The 18,315-nt window shown below is 39.8% G+C and overlaps 1 protein-coding gene across 1 annotated transcript; it reads left to right on the top strand.

Annotated features, from left to right (window-relative positions):
- The first annotated feature begins 124 nt into the window (after nt 1-124).
- Nucleotides 125-17,910, top strand: LOC105939212 (group 3 secretory phospholipase A2). Its single transcript, XM_012881292.3, has 8 exons — nt 125-131; nt 3,420-3,983; nt 8,003-8,135; nt 8,755-8,889; nt 9,235-10,202; nt 13,912-14,041; nt 15,845-15,964; nt 16,117-17,910. Exons 1-8 carry the CDS (start codon nt 125-127, stop codon nt 16,295-16,297), a joined length of 2,238 nt encoding a protein of 745 aa, XP_012736746.2. The 3' UTR covers nt 16,298-17,910.
- The last annotated feature ends 405 nt before the right edge of the window (nt 17,911-18,315 follow it).

Here is an 18,315-nt window from a genome sequence, read left to right as displayed (position 1 = left end):
ATGTGATGGAGTGTGACAGAAACCCCTTAGGGCTTATACCAAAGGCCACACCCCTAAACCAACAAAACATCAGGCAGCTCCCATTATGAAAGTCCTTTCATTCAAGAGAGAAAACAGAATAGACATGTACAGTAACATTATTTTTACATTTTAACTTTCAGATTTCAGGGAGTCAATATTTGTAAAATCATACATCACTGTCTTTTTTGGATAACAGTATTTTTTTCAAAGACTTTCTACCATTTATTTCTGAAGATTCCAAATATTTTCCATATTCATTCCATAATTTTGCACCGCGATGCCGAAAAGAAAATTGCACTTGAGTTTTAATACTTAACGGTAAATGAAAAGACAAAGCTTGTCTGGTATTATAAGAATGCACTTGGCAGTTCTTACCAAAATAATTCTTGAAAGTATCAGGAGACTGACCTTGTTTTATCATAAAAACAAAGGTACATGTTTGATAAATATTAATTTCAAAAATATTCAACAGCTGTAATTTGGAAAAACCCATTAAATGCTTAAAGCTAAAACAATGCATTCTGAAATGTTTTTGCAAGAGAACTTACGGCAGACACAGCTTCTTAGCTTGGCTATATTGACATTTTGGGCTCTTCTCTCACCCAGCAACATTTTTTGATTCAATGTTTGATTAAATCTTATCAACATCTTTCGCTACAGAATAAACCCAGCATTATAGTTAAACAAGTAATTAACAATTGCTTAAATACTTTCAAGTAGCGTTAGCACATATTTCTTCCCCAAAATCCTTTGGTTATACTTTGAAACAACTTGATTTCTAAAAATGTATACACAATGTATCAAATTAGTCATCGCGATATAAAAGTGTGCAAAATTGCGATAGCAATATTTTACTTGAACGCAATTCTCTGCAGGCAGATATTTGTTAAGCGCCATGCATTCATGTTTTGCAAGCCAATAACACATTCAGCCATTTGGATTGAGGTTCTCTGCCCTTGAAGCCCATTTCTGACATAGATTTTGAGTGACCAAGAAACTGAACCCTACTGAGAGCTGCAGGGTGACACCATGAAAACAAGGGTTCATTGCAGTATGTATGGTCAGCGCAATAGTTCGCAATGATATTGCTCTTGCATGTTTTCCTAATACATGCAAGATTGCTGTGGCCTGCAGAAGGTAGAAATTAATTAAATTCTTCTCACTTTTTTATTTGCCAAGATTAAACGGTGCACAATGAAGATGCTTTTAACGAAATTAGACCGGACATATTTATGAGAACTTTGAGTTATTCAAAGGTGTACCAAATCTATGACTAAAGACTTAAAGCTGTCATGTAACTGTTCAGTTGATTATACATGCCTTATTGGCTTTTTTATGATCTTGAATCCGTCTGCACCTTCTTCACTGACTTCCATATATATTGTCACGATTACGGCTTTGAACTAAAAACCCCACTTCCCCCACATCCTTCCTATTTTGGGTTAAAGCTCAGACTAGCTGGGGTTCTAAAGACCTCTGAATCTAACGAGTATTACCCTGTTTAGAATTGCTGTGAGACCTTTTCAGCTAGATAAGTAGGACACGACTGATCTGCTAACCACCTTCGTCCTAGGGCCACATCCTTCTTCAGTGGACAGTTCAGGCTACCTAGTAACCTGAAGCTACCTGTACCACCGCCCTAGTTAACGTTGGCTCCTACTTCTATAAATCGACACTTGTTACACGATCAGTATTTTTTAAAGACTCAAAAGTTTGGGCTACAGGTAACCTTTTAAGACCTCCAAAATATTTCTAGAACCATGCACCATGACTGTTTTACAATCATAGAAGAACTCAGAAAAATGTTGACTCAATAAGAGAATGTCCACAACTTCTCATAAAATTTTATATGCTTCTTTAATTAGTATGCTTTAGCATGGGATTAGAAACAGCATTAAGCAATTTAACAGATTACAAATTATTGTTTAATCAATGTCCTATCTCTTATCTAAGGCTGCTTACTAATACGTTCAGGAGAGGATTTTAACTTTAAAGGAGCAAACTGACCCGAACCCCAGATGGAATCCCAAAGGGTTTTTGATTGCTGGATAAGGAGTTGTTCAGCCGAACGACGTGCCTTCTATTGATGGCAACCTCGATGTCCCACTAATGTCCCATTCACAAAGACTCATGCCTGGAGCTCTTTGCCTTGATGTCTGTGTCTGAGGTCCGTCTCTTCTGCTCGACGCGTTGTTCAGCTTCAGAACTAACATCTCATGGGTGCAACTCACATCTTCTGGACATCTAGGATCTTCTCATCAACCAGGTCAAAACCACAGCAGTTCTTCTTGACAGGATTTGCGGATTGTTGGCCCCGAATTGTGGAAAAACACGAAAAATAGATAATCGGACTCAGTCTCGGCAGTTCTCAGAGACAGGGGCACCGTGTTCTTCCTTTGGCTCAACGATCGTCCTTCCGTCTTGGGTCTTCTTTTCTTCTGCTCCGCGCTGCGTGTTTTCTGAGATGAAAACTGAGCAACGAGTACACAAATTAACTTTCTTTTATCTGGTGAAAGAACCGCTGGGAGGTTGTAGTGCTTCACACCCTCCCTCTGCATCGAACAGCATCACCTCTCTCATCTCCGTTTGACCGTGACCCTAGGCAGCGAGTTCCTCTTTTGTTGGTTGAGCTCGAGGTCTAGTTCCCTTTTTCTGACCATTGCAAGGGCCCTTCGACAATTTTACCCCACTCACCAGTGTGGGTTGAATCAAAGGTCTGGTTCCTCTTCTGCTATAGATGGACAACATCCTTCTCACTGAATATGATAATTCTATTTTCTACTCATCCTGTCTGCACTAAGACACTTATTGCTTCATTTATTTAATACATACATACTTGATCCTTTTAGAAAGAGAAAAACAATCAGTCAATCATATAATTCAATACTGAAACCACAATCAGTTAAAACATACAACATCTCTATGTTGCTTTCTTAACTTATAACATTTAATGTCCAAATTAATTCTTAATTTGTGAATGATAGAGAATATGGTTGAGCTCACCACACCACCAATTTTAGAGGTATTTTGATTTTATATATATATATATATATATATATATATATATATATATATATATATATATATATATATATATATATATATATATATATATATATATATAATGCACCTAAGTTATTACGCATATTTAGAATTTCAATCTGGTTTAACTCGTAGCAGATTCACAGCCTTAGTTTTAGGAGCTTGCAGATCTAGCCCCACCTAGAGGACTAATTAAGGGCTCACACCTTCTCACAGGCATGTGAGGTGAGTGTCAAATTTCTCCAAATCAGCGGACCAATAACAACCCCTTACATAATCGCGTTTTCCTCAAAGGCATCGATTACGTCAGAGGCGTGCATTTAAGACGGCTGTGCACAAAAAAAAAAAAACCTCAGATGTCTCAAGCTTTGCAAATGAAGGTCTCCATGCAGACATATTTCCCGCTAAATTAGGACTGGCTTGTCCTTACATTGGAATGGAAAGGGGAAAGTTCCTACGAGCTATTTTTGCCTTATCATGGCTCGGTTTATCCGAAGCACAGAGCGCACCTGGACCAGGTGTGTTCTGCCTCAGATGGACTCCCGCCGACGGACACGCGCTCCTCACGTTTCTGCGCCAGGACGCCGCTGGTGTGCGCTCCTTATATGTCACCAAGTGGTCTGATGACCTGCGTCTTGCAGCGTGCGAAATCAATTCAAATCCAGATGTTACCGAAGAATATCACACCCGTTGCGACAGAAAACAGAGCTGGGATCAAGAAATTGTCCAGAAGTTTGAGATCAGTCCGCTGCTGTCTCCGGATGCTCCGTGCGCACTTGTACCCCCCGGGGCCGCGCAGCTCAGTGGGCTCACAAGGAGTGATGAGACGGAGAGGAGAACCCGGAGGAAGCGCTCCTGGATCTTTCCAGGAACGCTGTGGTGTGGAACTGGAAGCAAAGCGGCTGGATACGAACAGCTGGGTAAGAATGTTCATGTATGCATTTGAATTTTGCTTGCAGATTTTTTTTTTTTTTTTTTTTTTTTTTTTTTTTTTTTTTTTTTTTTTTTTTTTTTTTTTACTTCGCACAAAGCCTATTTTAAGCGTGTTTGTTTGCATTGGATGCCAGAGTTCCATTCATGGATATGGTATGGTATAGCCTTCAGCTACATGTGCTGTGAATGAATGGAAAAACTCCAGAAATTTTTCATAGGGGGGGCCAGATGGGGCCATTCAAATGCTTGGGGTGGCACTGAATCTAAAAGCCATAATTTCAGGATTTTGTTCTACTGTTGTAGTAACGCTGCCTGTAGAAAAGAAAGACGACTTAAGTAAATGCCTACTAACATCTTTTGGTTTATTGTTTGTTTTTTTTTATGTTACTAATGATCTAACATGCATAGACCAATAACAGTACAGTTAACATTTTGAGTTGAACAACCATTCCTTTTTATTGTGTAATCATATAAAATATTAGGTGTAGCCTACATTTATTAATTTTTTGAAAAAGAAAAAGTACTGGGGAAAGTAGATACTAGCAGATACAAATAAAAGCGTGATAGAAGGTCAAGAAGAGCGGCTGCCTTGCTGGCATGCTAAACTGATACTACTACAATTTACAGGACATGGGGGGGGGGGAGGGCATGGCCCACTTGTGACATACAGAGTAAATTATTCTGTATGTCATCTTCCCCCTTTCATTACTTTGACAATTCACACGGATGTTTTATCCCCCCCCCCCCCCACACACACACACACATATTACTAAATAAAGTTGAATTATGCTGCTCAAGGTGGCTGCATGTTGGAGAAGCGTTTTAAGGAACTTCAATTACTCCTTTTTGTGGATCAAGGTTGTTTTTCATGTTTTGTTTTGTTTTTGGTTTAGATGCTGTGATGCATGAAGGATTTTTGTTGGTGTTTTTTTTGTGTGTGTGTGTGTGTGTGTGTGTGTGTGTGGGGGGGGGGGTTGTACAACTGGGAGCAGCTGATTAACATCTCAAAAGGTGAAGTATTACTTCAATTTGGTCCCCAAATCCCAGATTGGATGAAAAAGAGGCACAGAGGATGAAGAGCATGCAGGGGCAAGAAGAAGGGAGAGAAGGAGGAAATTTAAGCCATCTTTTCGATCAGTTATGATGGACAATGTGAGCTCTTTGGGAAACAAGTTGGATGAACTCCAAGTCTTATCAAGGACCCAGCCAGAATATTGGGATTGCAATATTATGTGTATCACTTAATCATGGCTGCAGGATCATATTACCCACCCCAGTGTCTCTCTGCCAGGCTTTCTGACCATACATGCAGACCAGACGTATTTTGAACACTATTAGTCTTTAACTTAGACTTAGACTTAGACAACTTTATTTGTCATTTTGTATGTACAGAGTGCATACAGAACGAAATTTCGTTGCATACAGCTTGTAAATTACAGTATAAAGTTCAGCAGTGATTAAAAAGTAAACAATTGAAATGTAAACAAAGCAGGAGAAAGAAACAATGTGCGATCACAGTGTACAGGAGAGTATTTAAAACCATTTGTATGTGCAGAAATTATGGTGCAAAAAGGCATTTGTGCAAAAATGCGAGCAAAGGTGGAAATGTGGTGCAGAGTCCAGTTTATGCAGTTCAACAGTCTGATGACAACAGGGAAAAAGCTTTTGCAGAACCTGGTGGACCTGCAGCGGATGCTGCGGAACCTCAGCAGCAGGGAGAACAGTCTATGGTGGGGGTGTGAGGGGTCCCTTATGATGTTATGGGTTAAAACATGCAGACATGGTCAGAAAGAGAAGAGAAAGGAAGGAGGTGTACAAGAAGAAGATTAAGACCAAACTCCAGCAGAACAATATAAGAGTTTTGTGGTCAGGGATGAAGAAGATCATAGGCTTCAAGCAGAAGGAGGACAGGACAGATGAAAGTCTGGGCAAAGCCAAGGAGCTGAATACATTCTTCAACACGTTCAGTTCAAGAACAAGCTCAGCATCCTCCACTCCTGTCCACAGCCAAACAAACGTCATGCCCTCTTTGACACAAAACTTCCCTGTCACACCTCAGATGATTTATCTTATACTTCAGCCATGGACCCTTCTGCTTCTGCTTTTCCAAAAAATCAAAAGATTGTGCTGTTTCCGTTGCCCCCCCTTAAACTTTTCTGTCTCTAGAAGTCAAGTGGAGAGACAGAGATTGAACCAGAATAAGGCTGCAGGTACAGATTGTGTCTGACCCGTAGTCCTGAAGGCCTGTGAAGAGTAGCTCTCTGGGATTCTACAGCATCTCTTCTCACCCATCAGTCCTCAACGACTATAGACCTGTTGCCCTCACATCCCACCTCATGAAGGTCCTAGAGAGACTCCTGTTGGCCTACCTGAGTGAGCAAGCAAGCAACTACCAGGACCCCCTGCAGTTTGCTTATTGCCATTGAGTTGCATACATCTGCTTCAACAAACCCACTGTCATTTAGACAAGGCAGGCAGCACTGTGAGGATCACGTTCTTTGATTTCTCCAGTGCATTTAACACAATTCAGCCTGATTTGCTTTGTCGGAAGCTCCAGAAGAGGCGACAAAACACTGGAGAGTGGGATGGAGGTTTTACGTTCCAGCCAGACAACAACACACAGCGTTACAGAGTAATAATTTAGATCAAAGCATGTTCATGTGTTGCCCTGTCAAAGTTGAGATATGTGCAAGTTTGGCAATCTGTGGCAAGCTGTGAAAATTATTGCCTCCAATTTTGCACACTTTGACTGAGCATGAGCTATTTTGCAAAAATGAATGGACACAAACCTCACTTTCTACACGTGCAAAGATATTAGATGCAGCTTAAGTATTGCAGCTAAAAGATGGTGCTACAAATCCATCCATCCATCCATCCATCCATCCATCCATCCATCCATCCATCCATCCATCCATCCATCCATCCATCCATCCATCCATCCATCCATCCATCCATCCATCCATCCATCCATCCATCCATCCATCCATCCATCAAGTAATTGTCTTCCACTTATCCGAGATTGATTCACAGGGATAACAGGTCCAGGAGGGAAACCTTGATATCGCTCTCCAAACCACGCTCTCTAGCTCATTATGGGATGTCTTAGGGTATGCCCAGGCCAGTGTTGATGTGTAGTCCCTGCATGTCTCCTCCCAGTTGGACGTGCCCAAAAAAACTTCCAAAGGGAGTCGCCCAGGATCCATCCTAATCAGATGCTCCTTGTCCTCTAAAAGCAAATGCTAAGATGGAGAAAAAAAAGTCAGTAATCCGTGGATGAGAACCAGATATTTGGAGAAAGAAAAGTTGTTTGTATACCTTTATGTTCTAATTGTGACAAAATTTGAAAAAAATCGATGTGGGTATTTTTGCGAGGCTGGAAGGATGTTCGAATGTTTTAAAAGAGAAAGAAAATGTAATACATCGTTGATGCAGTTGAATAGTATTGATCTACAGAACTGAAGCTACCAAAATGACCAGATTGTCTAAAGAACAGAATGTGATAGTGTTGGGACTGTTTATGATATTTTAGTAGGAACACATAATACATATACATCAGAAGTTATTTTTTTCAGATATCCGTCCATACATCCATTATTTACCTGCTTACCTGAGCAGGGGGGCTGTTGCCTATCTCCAGCAGTTATTGGGAAAGAGGCGGGAGACACCCTGGACAGGTTGTTAATCCATCGCAGGCCAACATGGAGACACACACGCACACACACACACACACACACAGACACCTAAGTCTAACCAATTAGCCTAACCTCATGTCTCATATCCTTGGACTGTGGAAGGAAGCAGAAGTACCATGAGAGAACCAATCTGTGCACACGGAGACCACAAGGACCCTAGCCAGGGATTTGAACAAAGGACCTTCTTGCTATTAAATCTACTATCTCCCATCTCAAAATCTGTTTTATTTGACATCGTAATAACTCATCTTAAATCTTGAACTTTACCCTAGCAAACGGCCTTTTGACACCCAGGGTCCTGCTCTTGTGTGCAGGCATGTTTGAGAAAGCCGATAAGTGCTGCCGTGAACACGACCACTGCTCAGACATCATCCCAGCTTTCACGGTGAATTATGGAGTCTTCAACCCCAACTTCTTTACAGTCTCACACTGTGAGTGTGACCACAGGTGAGTTTCAGAATGCACCCGCAGAAGCATTTAAAGGGAGTGTGGATTGCACAGGTTTGTCCCTTCCGGGGAAACTCCTGCAAGCGGTAAATCACATCCCCTTATATTGCTTTGGCAATATAAGGTCAGATTTGCTTAGAGGGGAAATGTTTGCATTTTTTTATGGTTTTGCAATCTCATAATTCACGTATGGAATGTGCAATATAATTTTTCTTCATGCCAACTTTTTTTTTTTTAACTGACTTTAAAAAAATCTGTAGCCAATATTAAACAGTTTAACTTCATGGCAATGAATCTTACAGGCAAGGTTTTTCTTTCAAGAGTGAACATGCTTTACCATTTGATGAGCATTCCTTTCTTCCCACCTAATACCTGTTTTGCAGGGATGGGAGTACATGTTTTATTCTGACATCACATTTACGATTGACATCTTCCGCATTACATTATTGTTCTACTTTTTTCCATGTTCATTTCCAAGTAACACACCTTCACAGATTGTTATTCAATTCAGACGGGTAAGTTCTCGGGAACAAGGATAAAACAAGGCAACGGGGAAGACCTGTTACCTGGCGTTTTGAGTGACTGGATCACTTCTTAACCTCTGCTCTCCGTCTGTCAGGTTTCGACAGTGCCTTTTGGGCATGAATGACAGCATTTCAAGTATGGTGGGCTACAGCTTCTTCAACATCCTGAAGGTTCCCTGCTTTGAGCTGAAGCAGCTGAAGCGTTGCACACAGATGTACTGGTGGGGAATGTAAGGGAGACACACTGACTATATATCTACAGGCGGAATATTTGCTCTATGAAAAACAATGTTGTCTTCATTTAACTCAGCTACAGTTATGTTGAAATAAGTAACACATATTTCCAGAACTAAATAAACTATGTGCACTATTTCTGTGCAATCATTGACTGTTCTTTTTGGAAAGACCTTGAAAGTAAATGCACAGCTACCTACACAGTTTTGGCCACTTTTACTTTAATCGGCTTCAAATGAGTCACGGCAATTGGTACTAAATTCTTTTATTGTTGTTGTAATTTCCATGCAATCTTTTATTTCACAAGGTTTAGTTTTACCGTGCGTGTTTTCTCTCTGCAGGTGCAAAAAGGCCGGAGAGGCTCCATATGCCGTTTTCAAAAGCCCGTTGCCTTACAACAGCTCCGATGTCGCAGGCAAACGTGTTCATACTGACAGCAAGAATCTAACAAGCAGTGAAGAACAGCATTTCTCTACGAGGCCTGTGTCAAAGTCCCAGAGGACGTCAACAAAATCAAAAAACAGATGTGGCCTCGGAGACCCACCCAGAGGAGATACCTTTCACCACAAAACGACAAAGGGGAGGGGATGCAAAAGGCACAAGGAGCTCTCTGAAGAAGGACCTTCAAAAACGCCCAAAACTTCCACAGAGATATCTAACTCTAAAATTAAGACTCTAAAGAGAGGTAGAAAGAAGAAGAATAGGAGAAAGGACTTTTCTGGTCTTCCACAGAAAAGCAGCATTCCAGCAACCATCCCCACAACCGCCTCTGTACAAACATCGTCTACAGCAATACCTTCAAGTATCCCAGCTTCAACATGGAGGCAGAACCGTCAGAAAGACCTAGCAAAAGTCAAAGGAGTGACAAAACAGGCGAAAAATGAACAGAAAGCCCAAAAACAGAGTAAATGCTGTGGGTCCGACATGGCTGTGTGGAGGAACACTACCCGGCTGCACTGCAGACGCTGTTTGAAACCTACTGGAAGCCCCATAACAACCGTTAGACCGACGGAAACATACACAGATCGATTTCCAGTCAATCACAAGACAATGCGTTTGAAAACTAAAACAGGAACACCCAGCCAGGAATCTCCAGCAGCCTTTTGGAGTGCAGCTACTTTTGCAACACCCGTCACAAGAGAACAAAAGATGACAGCCTCTCTTCATGAAAAGCACAAACCACAAAAGCAGTTGGATTTCCATCTATTGTGGAAGCAGGCTGGTCAGCAGCCCTTGGGTCGTGCTACCACCCAAAGGATCCACGCAGAGAACAGCCTGGTAAAAAAACACAAGAAGCCAAATATGACAGGTGAGTGAATGCGGCTGCTTGCGTCAGTCTGACCTTTAAAGCAAAATGGTGGCCGGATAATGATACTGTTGAGTAGAAATGCACCAATTAGGCAGGTACCGATTTCTGTTTTTTTCTTTGAGGTCTGGCTTATCAAAACGAATAATTATCAATTAGGATTTCTTTGAGTTTTTTTTTTGCCAGAACTTTCTTACGAAATTCCCAAATGATTGTTGAAATTAGAAAATCCATGTAATAGTTGATCTGTGATTATTTTATGCCAGAATTAATTATAACGTCACTTTGCATAAACTGTGTTTTGTCCTTCTCTTGGCTTTATAATATATTCTCAGTATAAGATTACGTTGAGTAAAAACACCACAGTTTCAGGCTATTACCAGCAAATACCCATTTCTAGTGGTGTTTGTCCAATTCTGATTTTGTTTTTTCCAATTGTTGTAACACAAAAAAAGAGAAAAAATATGCTGCAGGTTTTTGGGTAGAAGAAGTAGTTTTAATCGGAGTCATCACCATTGAGTTATTAAAGCTCCACCTTAACTTTTATCTGACTTAATAAATTTTTTTTTCAAAGTACATGCTGTTTGTTGGAGCATTTAGGAACCAAAATTTTTTTTTTTTTAGCATTTCACCTGTTGATCACTGATAAAAATCAATCAAGGGAAAATATGCCTACTGATTAATTGACTAGTTACCATAAAAGTGTATCGTCTTACAGCTGAGACGATGCAGAGAGCTGGATTTGGTGAGAGTAATTCTCGTCAAGGATAGGTGTATAAAAGTAACTAATTTGACTAAAAAGTAACTGGTGGGACGTTCATCAAGCAATCTGGAAAGAAACAAGATGAGAGCAAAATGTATACAATTCTCAATGCATTTATGATTTAGTGCCTTCAGAATATTTGAGGAAGTTGCAGTTTCTTTGAGCTACTGGGACATCAAGGTATCTTCTCATCTGCAGTTGGCTTTTTTTAACACACTTTTACACCAGTAAATCCTGCCCTCCGGCTTTTGTCAAAGCTCTGCTGCAGAGACGATGAGCTAATTGGTACCAGTGATCAAAAGGCAGTCTGGGTAGAAAAATATGGGGTTAGAAAATATGTCTGCCAACTAGCAATTTTCACAGGGACATGTAGAGAAGGAAAAAAAGGTAGCAGAATCGGTATAAAAGCAAAAAATACCAAAACCTGAGTTGAACCCATAGTCTTAACATTTCACATCAGCCCTCAGTCTGTTTATGGACTGAGAGTACAGTGTTGTAGACCCTGCACTGTATTCATTAGGGTAAGATAGGTCTTTTAAATTTGAAATGTGCTTTTAAAAGGTGTTTAAAAAACCTGATTCAATATAATTCATTGCCGGATTTCCCATTTTTCCATCTAAAGCGCCAGATAGCTATAAATAAATTTACCATTGCCGTTAATATAATCTCTAATTGGTTGATTTTAATTATTTCAAACGCTTTTTTTTTATTTAGTAAGATGACCACAGATCAAACAAACCTCATTTAATTTACATAAACACAAATTGTGTTACCTTGTTAGAATTTATTGCAGATTTGCTCTAATCCACAGACGATCCAGATGATGCATACATGGTGAAATTACAGTTTTTATTGGTTGCTTTAACACAGTAGTCAACTCAAAACCCACATTTTTCAAAACAGTTAACGCAGAGGTCTAAACAGTGGCACCAATGGTCAAAATTAAACATTTTGTTTGCAAAAGGCTCCAACTCTGCCAAAACATTTAACTTATGATCCAAAAGCACATTTTGCCTTCAAACAACACAACTTGCACACAAATGTTTGAGCCCTTCCAATCATTCGTTACACAAGGGGCAACAAAATACAAAACACCACATTCAATGTGAATCAGTGCAGCATTGCTGGTTCACGGTAGCCAAAGACTGTACGCAGCTTACAGTGTCATTTGTAATCAAATTTGCCTTTTTGCAAAAAATGGATCCAGAAGCAAATATGTTGTGATGCAAATTTTATTGATTCTTCATTCTTTTTTTCCAGATAAACAAATGAAATATTCCAAAAAATGAAAGATTCCAACAGAAAATACTAGGGCTGTTTGTTCCTTCTAGTCCATTCTGTCCTGACGAATAGGCCACATGGCCTCATCTACGTCACATTCAATATTTTCCCTTGTGATGCACCTAGAAAATTCTTCTTCCATGCCTGATCCATCCTTGACATGCCTCTGCATCTATATCATGGGCAGCAGCAGTCACTGCATTGAGCAACGGCATCTGCTCATAAGGGCGGTGATCATATACCTTCCATCTCCATGCACTGAAGAATTCCTCTATAGGAATACATAGAGATGTATATATCTCATATAGCAGCAATACCTGATGTCCCGTCGAAAAACTCTTACCATGGATGCAACCTTGTTTCTAATGAGAAAAGTTTGGACTCTTTGCCCCCCCACCTCTAAGTGAAAGGCCATGATTTTCCACATGATCAATCATAGTTGCCCCAATTTCATCTGTAACTTGAGTCCTTCCAGCTACAATGCCACCTCACACATGGATTCCTCTTCCTCATAATCTTCTTCCCCTGACCCATCTACCTCTTACTCTGACTCTCATCTACCTTACGTTGACCATCCATGCTTGCAAAGAACAATACACAACATGGCACCTTTTACATAAAGCCTGCAAACTGACTGCAAATTGAAAAATTGTGTAGAGAAGTGTCAATCAGGTGCTTCAGTGATTTCATTCTGATCAAGAAGTTTCTAAGAGCTTGGAACATATAGTTTCTGTTTTGCTACCACAGCTAAAGCAATGGAGTTTGGACTGCATGAATGACATCTGCGTTAACTGTTTTGCAAAAGGGTGGGGAAAATGAGTCAAACCAATGAAAATGGGTTAACTCATTTGCAAGAGGTGTCTTTTGCTCTGCAGAGATGGTGATGCTGAAAACTGAAAGGTTGCCAGTTTCTTCAAACAGGTCAAAGCAACCAATAAAAACTGTAACAGGTGCATCTCATTAATTAGAAAATTTTGTGACTCAATTCACTACATGAAACACACTGTATAGATTCATTACACATGGACTGATATTTTCAGGCCTTTATTTATGTTGTTTGTAGGATTTTCCACCTACAACTAATTATAACACAACATTTAATTCCTTAGAGGATTAGAATATTACATCAGACAAATTGAAATATTTTTATTACAAAAATTGGCTTAATGAACACAGTGTTTAATGCCTGCTCAATGATTGTTATTCTCAAAAGTTACTTTTAATCTGACTAACAATCAAGTTTGCTGAGATGTACCTGTACAAGACCCCTGATAATATTTGATTACGTTACCTTAAGCAAGGATTTCTACACTTTCTGTAGCCATCAACACACTTTCTGCCAAATTCTGGCTGGATATTTGAAAACTCTTCTTGGCTTCTCTGACTCTTCTTGCTACAGTGACCAAATAGCTCAATCTTTGTCTTGTCTGACCAAAAAACATATCTCAGTTTGGACAGTTGCAAATACCTTTTGTGTTTTAGGATGGCACATTTAGAGCAGGCGCTTCTTTCTAAGTGCACGCTGATGCTAAACTGGTTTCTCTGTCATCCTGCATCTTCCAGTTTATGGAAGGGATGTTCCAGAACCTCATATGAAATTTCCTTTTGTATGAAAGTGACAGTAGAAACTCTTTTAAAGATAAATGTCTGTTTTTTTTACACCAGCAGATAGTGAGCTCCGGTGTCGAAGCCTGAAACATCTGGATGACTGTGAATTTAAAATTCCTCCTTTAGAGAAGAAATATAATCTGACAAACAAGGACTCCAAGACCGCCTATCACTGTGGCTGCACAAGCCGGTAAACACTTCTTTCAGTTTTTCCTATATGGTATATTGGTACCACTTTAAAAAAATAAATAGTTTATAGGTGTTATTAATGAATCTGCAAACACTTTATAAGTCATTCAGAAGTGTTTATTATGCATTCATTAAGGGTGAGCAAGCGACAAAACTGACCGGTCTCTTGCCTTATAGTGAGCATAATCTGTTCAACTATATATTTCAGCTGGAGTTGCTTATATTAAACATTTCAGACTAAGTTACTACCTTGTAAGAACAACCGGGTCACTTTGGTCTCTCGCACGCCCTTAATCAATGCACAATAAACACTTATGAATGAGTTATAACGTGTTTACAGATAAATTAATAACATATCTATAAACTATTTACTACCATCTATAAGGGGAGCCTAATTGTAAAGTGGTACCAGTATATTTTTCTTTGCATTCTGAAACTGCAAACTTCTTCAACTTGGAATGATTTTAATTTGTCGCATAAAGCTGGTTCACTAAGCAGAGTCATTGAACATGTGCACTGAATGAAGCCTGAAAAGAGCGTTCAGCAAACAGCTCTTTGCGTTGTCTGTTCTTGTTTTTTTTTATGATCAGTTTTACTACATGGGGATTGTCCTGGAGGTTGAGGAATGACATGCCTTCATGAACAGTCATCTGCAGTGTAAAAATCATTATTTCTTTTGCTGAGTGCCTGTGATGTTCTAGCTGCAAACTGCAATGAGAAGTGACCTGCTACTGGAAAGAGAAATATTAAATTGCAAATGATATGCATTAATCTGCTTTTGACGTAAAACATTTGTATTCTTGATTGGTTTCCACTGAAGAAAGATGATCCTATACCTTTCATTGTTTAGCGTCAACAAAGAAATATCCCTTCTAATCCCTTCTAGTTTTAAAAATACTCACCTGTACACTGTAACTTCTCCTGCATTGTCTACATTTCAATTGTTTACTTTTGAATCACTGCTGCACCGTATACTGTAATTCAATTTTACTGCAATTCACAAGCTGTATGCAACGAAATTTCGTTCTGTACGCACTCTGTGCATACAAAATGACAAATAAAGTTGTCTAAGTCTAAGTCTAATCGTTACATTATATGCGCCATCTTTAAAGAGTTCAACAACAAAGTACCTAATTCCCAATTATAGTTGGAATAACTTTTCGTAACCAAGTCATGTATTCCTAAAGTGCAATTTGTTGCATGCTAACAAATGAAATGAGACAACAGCAATGCAGTGCCATCAATGGTATTCTTCCTGCTTGAACTTTACCCCATTTTGTCATGTTACAACCATAATCTTAAACTACTGTAACTTGGATTTTTTTTTTTAATGCGATTGTAGAAGAAAGTGAAGCAATCGTTTGAACTGCTGCATTGCAGCGAGACGGTCCCAGGTTTATTTCACGATCCAGGCTGTTTTTTTTTTCATTTTTTCATCAAGTTTGCATGTTCTCCCCGTGCATGAATGTTCTCTCCCTGGGTGCTCCAGTTTACGGTTACCCAAATCTGCCCTTAGGTACAGTATATGAGTGTGTGCGTGCCTGGTTGTCCGTCTTGTGTGTCTGTGATGTCCTGTGATGCACTGGCGACCTGTCTAGGGTATACCTCACCTCTCGCCCAATTTACTAATAGTCTGTGGTTGTAATAGCAAAGACTATCATTATACAGTGCTCTATAAATAAGTTGTTGAAATACCTGCATGATACATGCTTGCCTTTTGTATGACTTTATTGCTGCTTGTGGAGTTGTAAAAGCTAACAAGAGATTAATACAAAACTTGCTTGTGTTTTTCCCGATTTCACAGTTTGGCCGACCGGATCATAAATTTAAAGGAAGCAGCTCCTCCTCGCTCTCTCCTGGTGGAATTTGTCTCTCAAGACTGCTTTACTCTTTCAAAGGGGAAAGACTGTAATCGCACAAAAAGGTGTCAAGCTCTGAAGTACTTCATTAAGCAATGTCTCTTTTTTGTGTTTTACAGCAGAATAGGAGTGTCTTGTGTGTAGCCGTTTCAAGTGTCTGTAAAACAGGTTATAAGACTGGTGTAACGTGCTGATTTCTTTATGCTTCTTTTCCTAGATGTTCTGGAGGCTTCACTAAAGCCTCTGACCTGCATCAGGCCATTAAGAAAATAGGAGAAAAAGACTCTGCTGCGATGAGAGTTACAGCGAGTGGCAGGAAAAAAAGGATTCCTGTTCGCCTTCATAAGTATTGCCTAAGGCTCCATATGAGAGCTGATATTATGGCGGCGCTCAAATGACTGAAGCCTGAGCTCTGTGCAGTAGCAAGGCTGCTTAGAGCTTCATCACCTTTCATACAGAACGTATTTTCCTTTTGAACGTCATTCCATCTTTGACTTTTAAAAGATACAAGTTTTGACATGAATGTGCTACACGCATTCCCCTTTTTTTTCTGCTGACAGAAATGCACCTTTGTTATTTTGTTTAGCATAAATATAATGAAAGCGGAAAAAGAGCACAACACCGAGGTGTGTCTAAATTAAATGTTGGTGAAATGGAGGGTAAAGTCATTGCGAATAGGCTACTTATTTACTGGTGTTTTGTAAAATTAAAAAATTCTTTCCGAATAAATAACATTGATCAAATGCTTGTTCCGTACGGGTTAGGTTTAGTTGTTCCTTCTCTTCATGTAGTCCCAGTCACACTGGATGATGGTGAGATCAGGGCTCTGTGGGTGCCCTGCATTCCCTTTGAGGACTTCTAGTTCTTCTTTATGCTGAAAATGTTTCTTAATAACCTTGGCTGTATGCTTAGGGTTGCAGAATACGGTCAGGGCCAATCATACGCCTCCCTGATGGCGTTGCATCATGGGTAAGCACCCGCCTGTAGTTCTCAACATTAATGACACCATTAATCCTGACCATTGCCTGCAGACAATAATTGTACCGCTCTCCAGACCTTTGATGAACAAACTGCCTTCTGCCGCAGTCAGATATTTCCCTTTTTGACTCTTTAGTCCACCTGCCACAATTTTTTGCACCTCAGTTCCTATGTTTTGTGCATAGTTGAGTCCTTTGGCCATGTTTCCATGTCTGAAGTATTGGTTTTTTTTGGCTGCAACTCTTCTGTGAAGACCACTTCTGGCCAGATCTCTCCATAAAGTAGCTGGGTGTTTGTGGGTTCCACCGATTTCTGCTAACTGTGAGCTGATGACACTGCAGGACTTCTTCTGCTTTTGAAGGGCAATCAGTTTGGTGTGTTTTTCATCCGTTTCTCTGCGTTTCTTTGACCGACCACTGTGTCTACAATCCTCAACGTTGTCAGTTTATTGTGCCTCTTCAAAGGAGCTTAAAACGCACACTTTGAAACACCAGTCTACTTTAAAATATTAGTCTTGGAGAGACCTCACTGATGCAGTATAACTAAAGTGTCTAGCCGCATTGTGTGACCTGGGGGATCTGGAACTGTCTTCCTCAGCCTCTCCTTAGAAGCAGAGGTTGGCGGCTCCTAAAGAGTAGAGGTAGCAATTAGTGATGTGATTTAGATTTCTCCTGTGTTTCCTCAATTTGCATTTTGAAAATTGGTTAAAGCAAACAATCAACTTTTGTACCAGGGGTGCCAACAATTTTTCAGCTTGCAAGCTGCTTATAAACGGCAAAGCCACAATGATCTGCAGACCATAAAAATGTATGTGTACGTATTTATAAATGTATTGGGTATTCTTTGTTGTTCTTGTTTTTTATTCTCTCTCCCTCTGCAGCAAGTTCAGAAAAAATAGACAGTGATTTGGTGGCAGTGACACACAAGGCAGAGCATTTTCCAACAGTTGAAAAATCCTAAACAGATCAGAGAAATAAAATGTAACTAAGCCTAAACTATATGAGTCTGATAATAAAACAAAAGAGGAATCTAACTTTTCATCTCTTCAAATGCCGTATTAAATAACTCTCTCAAAACAAGAGGTTGGTTGCATGACTGCATGAATTTATAACTAGACAGTGCAAATATTCATTTTTGTTTTTACCCTACTCTGATAAATTGCCCTGAATAGAATCAACCAGGGATGCATAGTCTAGAGTGGCTGCTGGCAGCATCAAGCACGCTTCCAGGTTATCATCAGTCATGGGTACATGGTATTTGGACTTTATGATCTTCGTGTGGAAAAAGGCTGACTGGTGTAAATAAGTAGAGCCAAATGATGCAGTGAAGAAGGTAGCACATTTCCTGATGTCGGAGTACCTTTCCAAATAGAGTTTCAGCTGAATGTTAGCTTGCGGCATCAAAATCCCATCCTCCACTCGAGACGCGTTCAGGTGAA

The sequence above is a fragment of the Fundulus heteroclitus genome, chromosome 12, assembly GCF_011125445.2.
Source record: "Fundulus heteroclitus isolate FHET01 chromosome 12, MU-UCD_Fhet_4.1, whole genome shotgun sequence".
Taxonomy (NCBI): domain Eukaryota; kingdom Metazoa; phylum Chordata; class Actinopteri; order Cyprinodontiformes; family Fundulidae; genus Fundulus; species Fundulus heteroclitus.
Note: the sequence above shows the minus strand (reverse complement) of the source record. Positions and strands in the feature narration are given on the sequence as shown.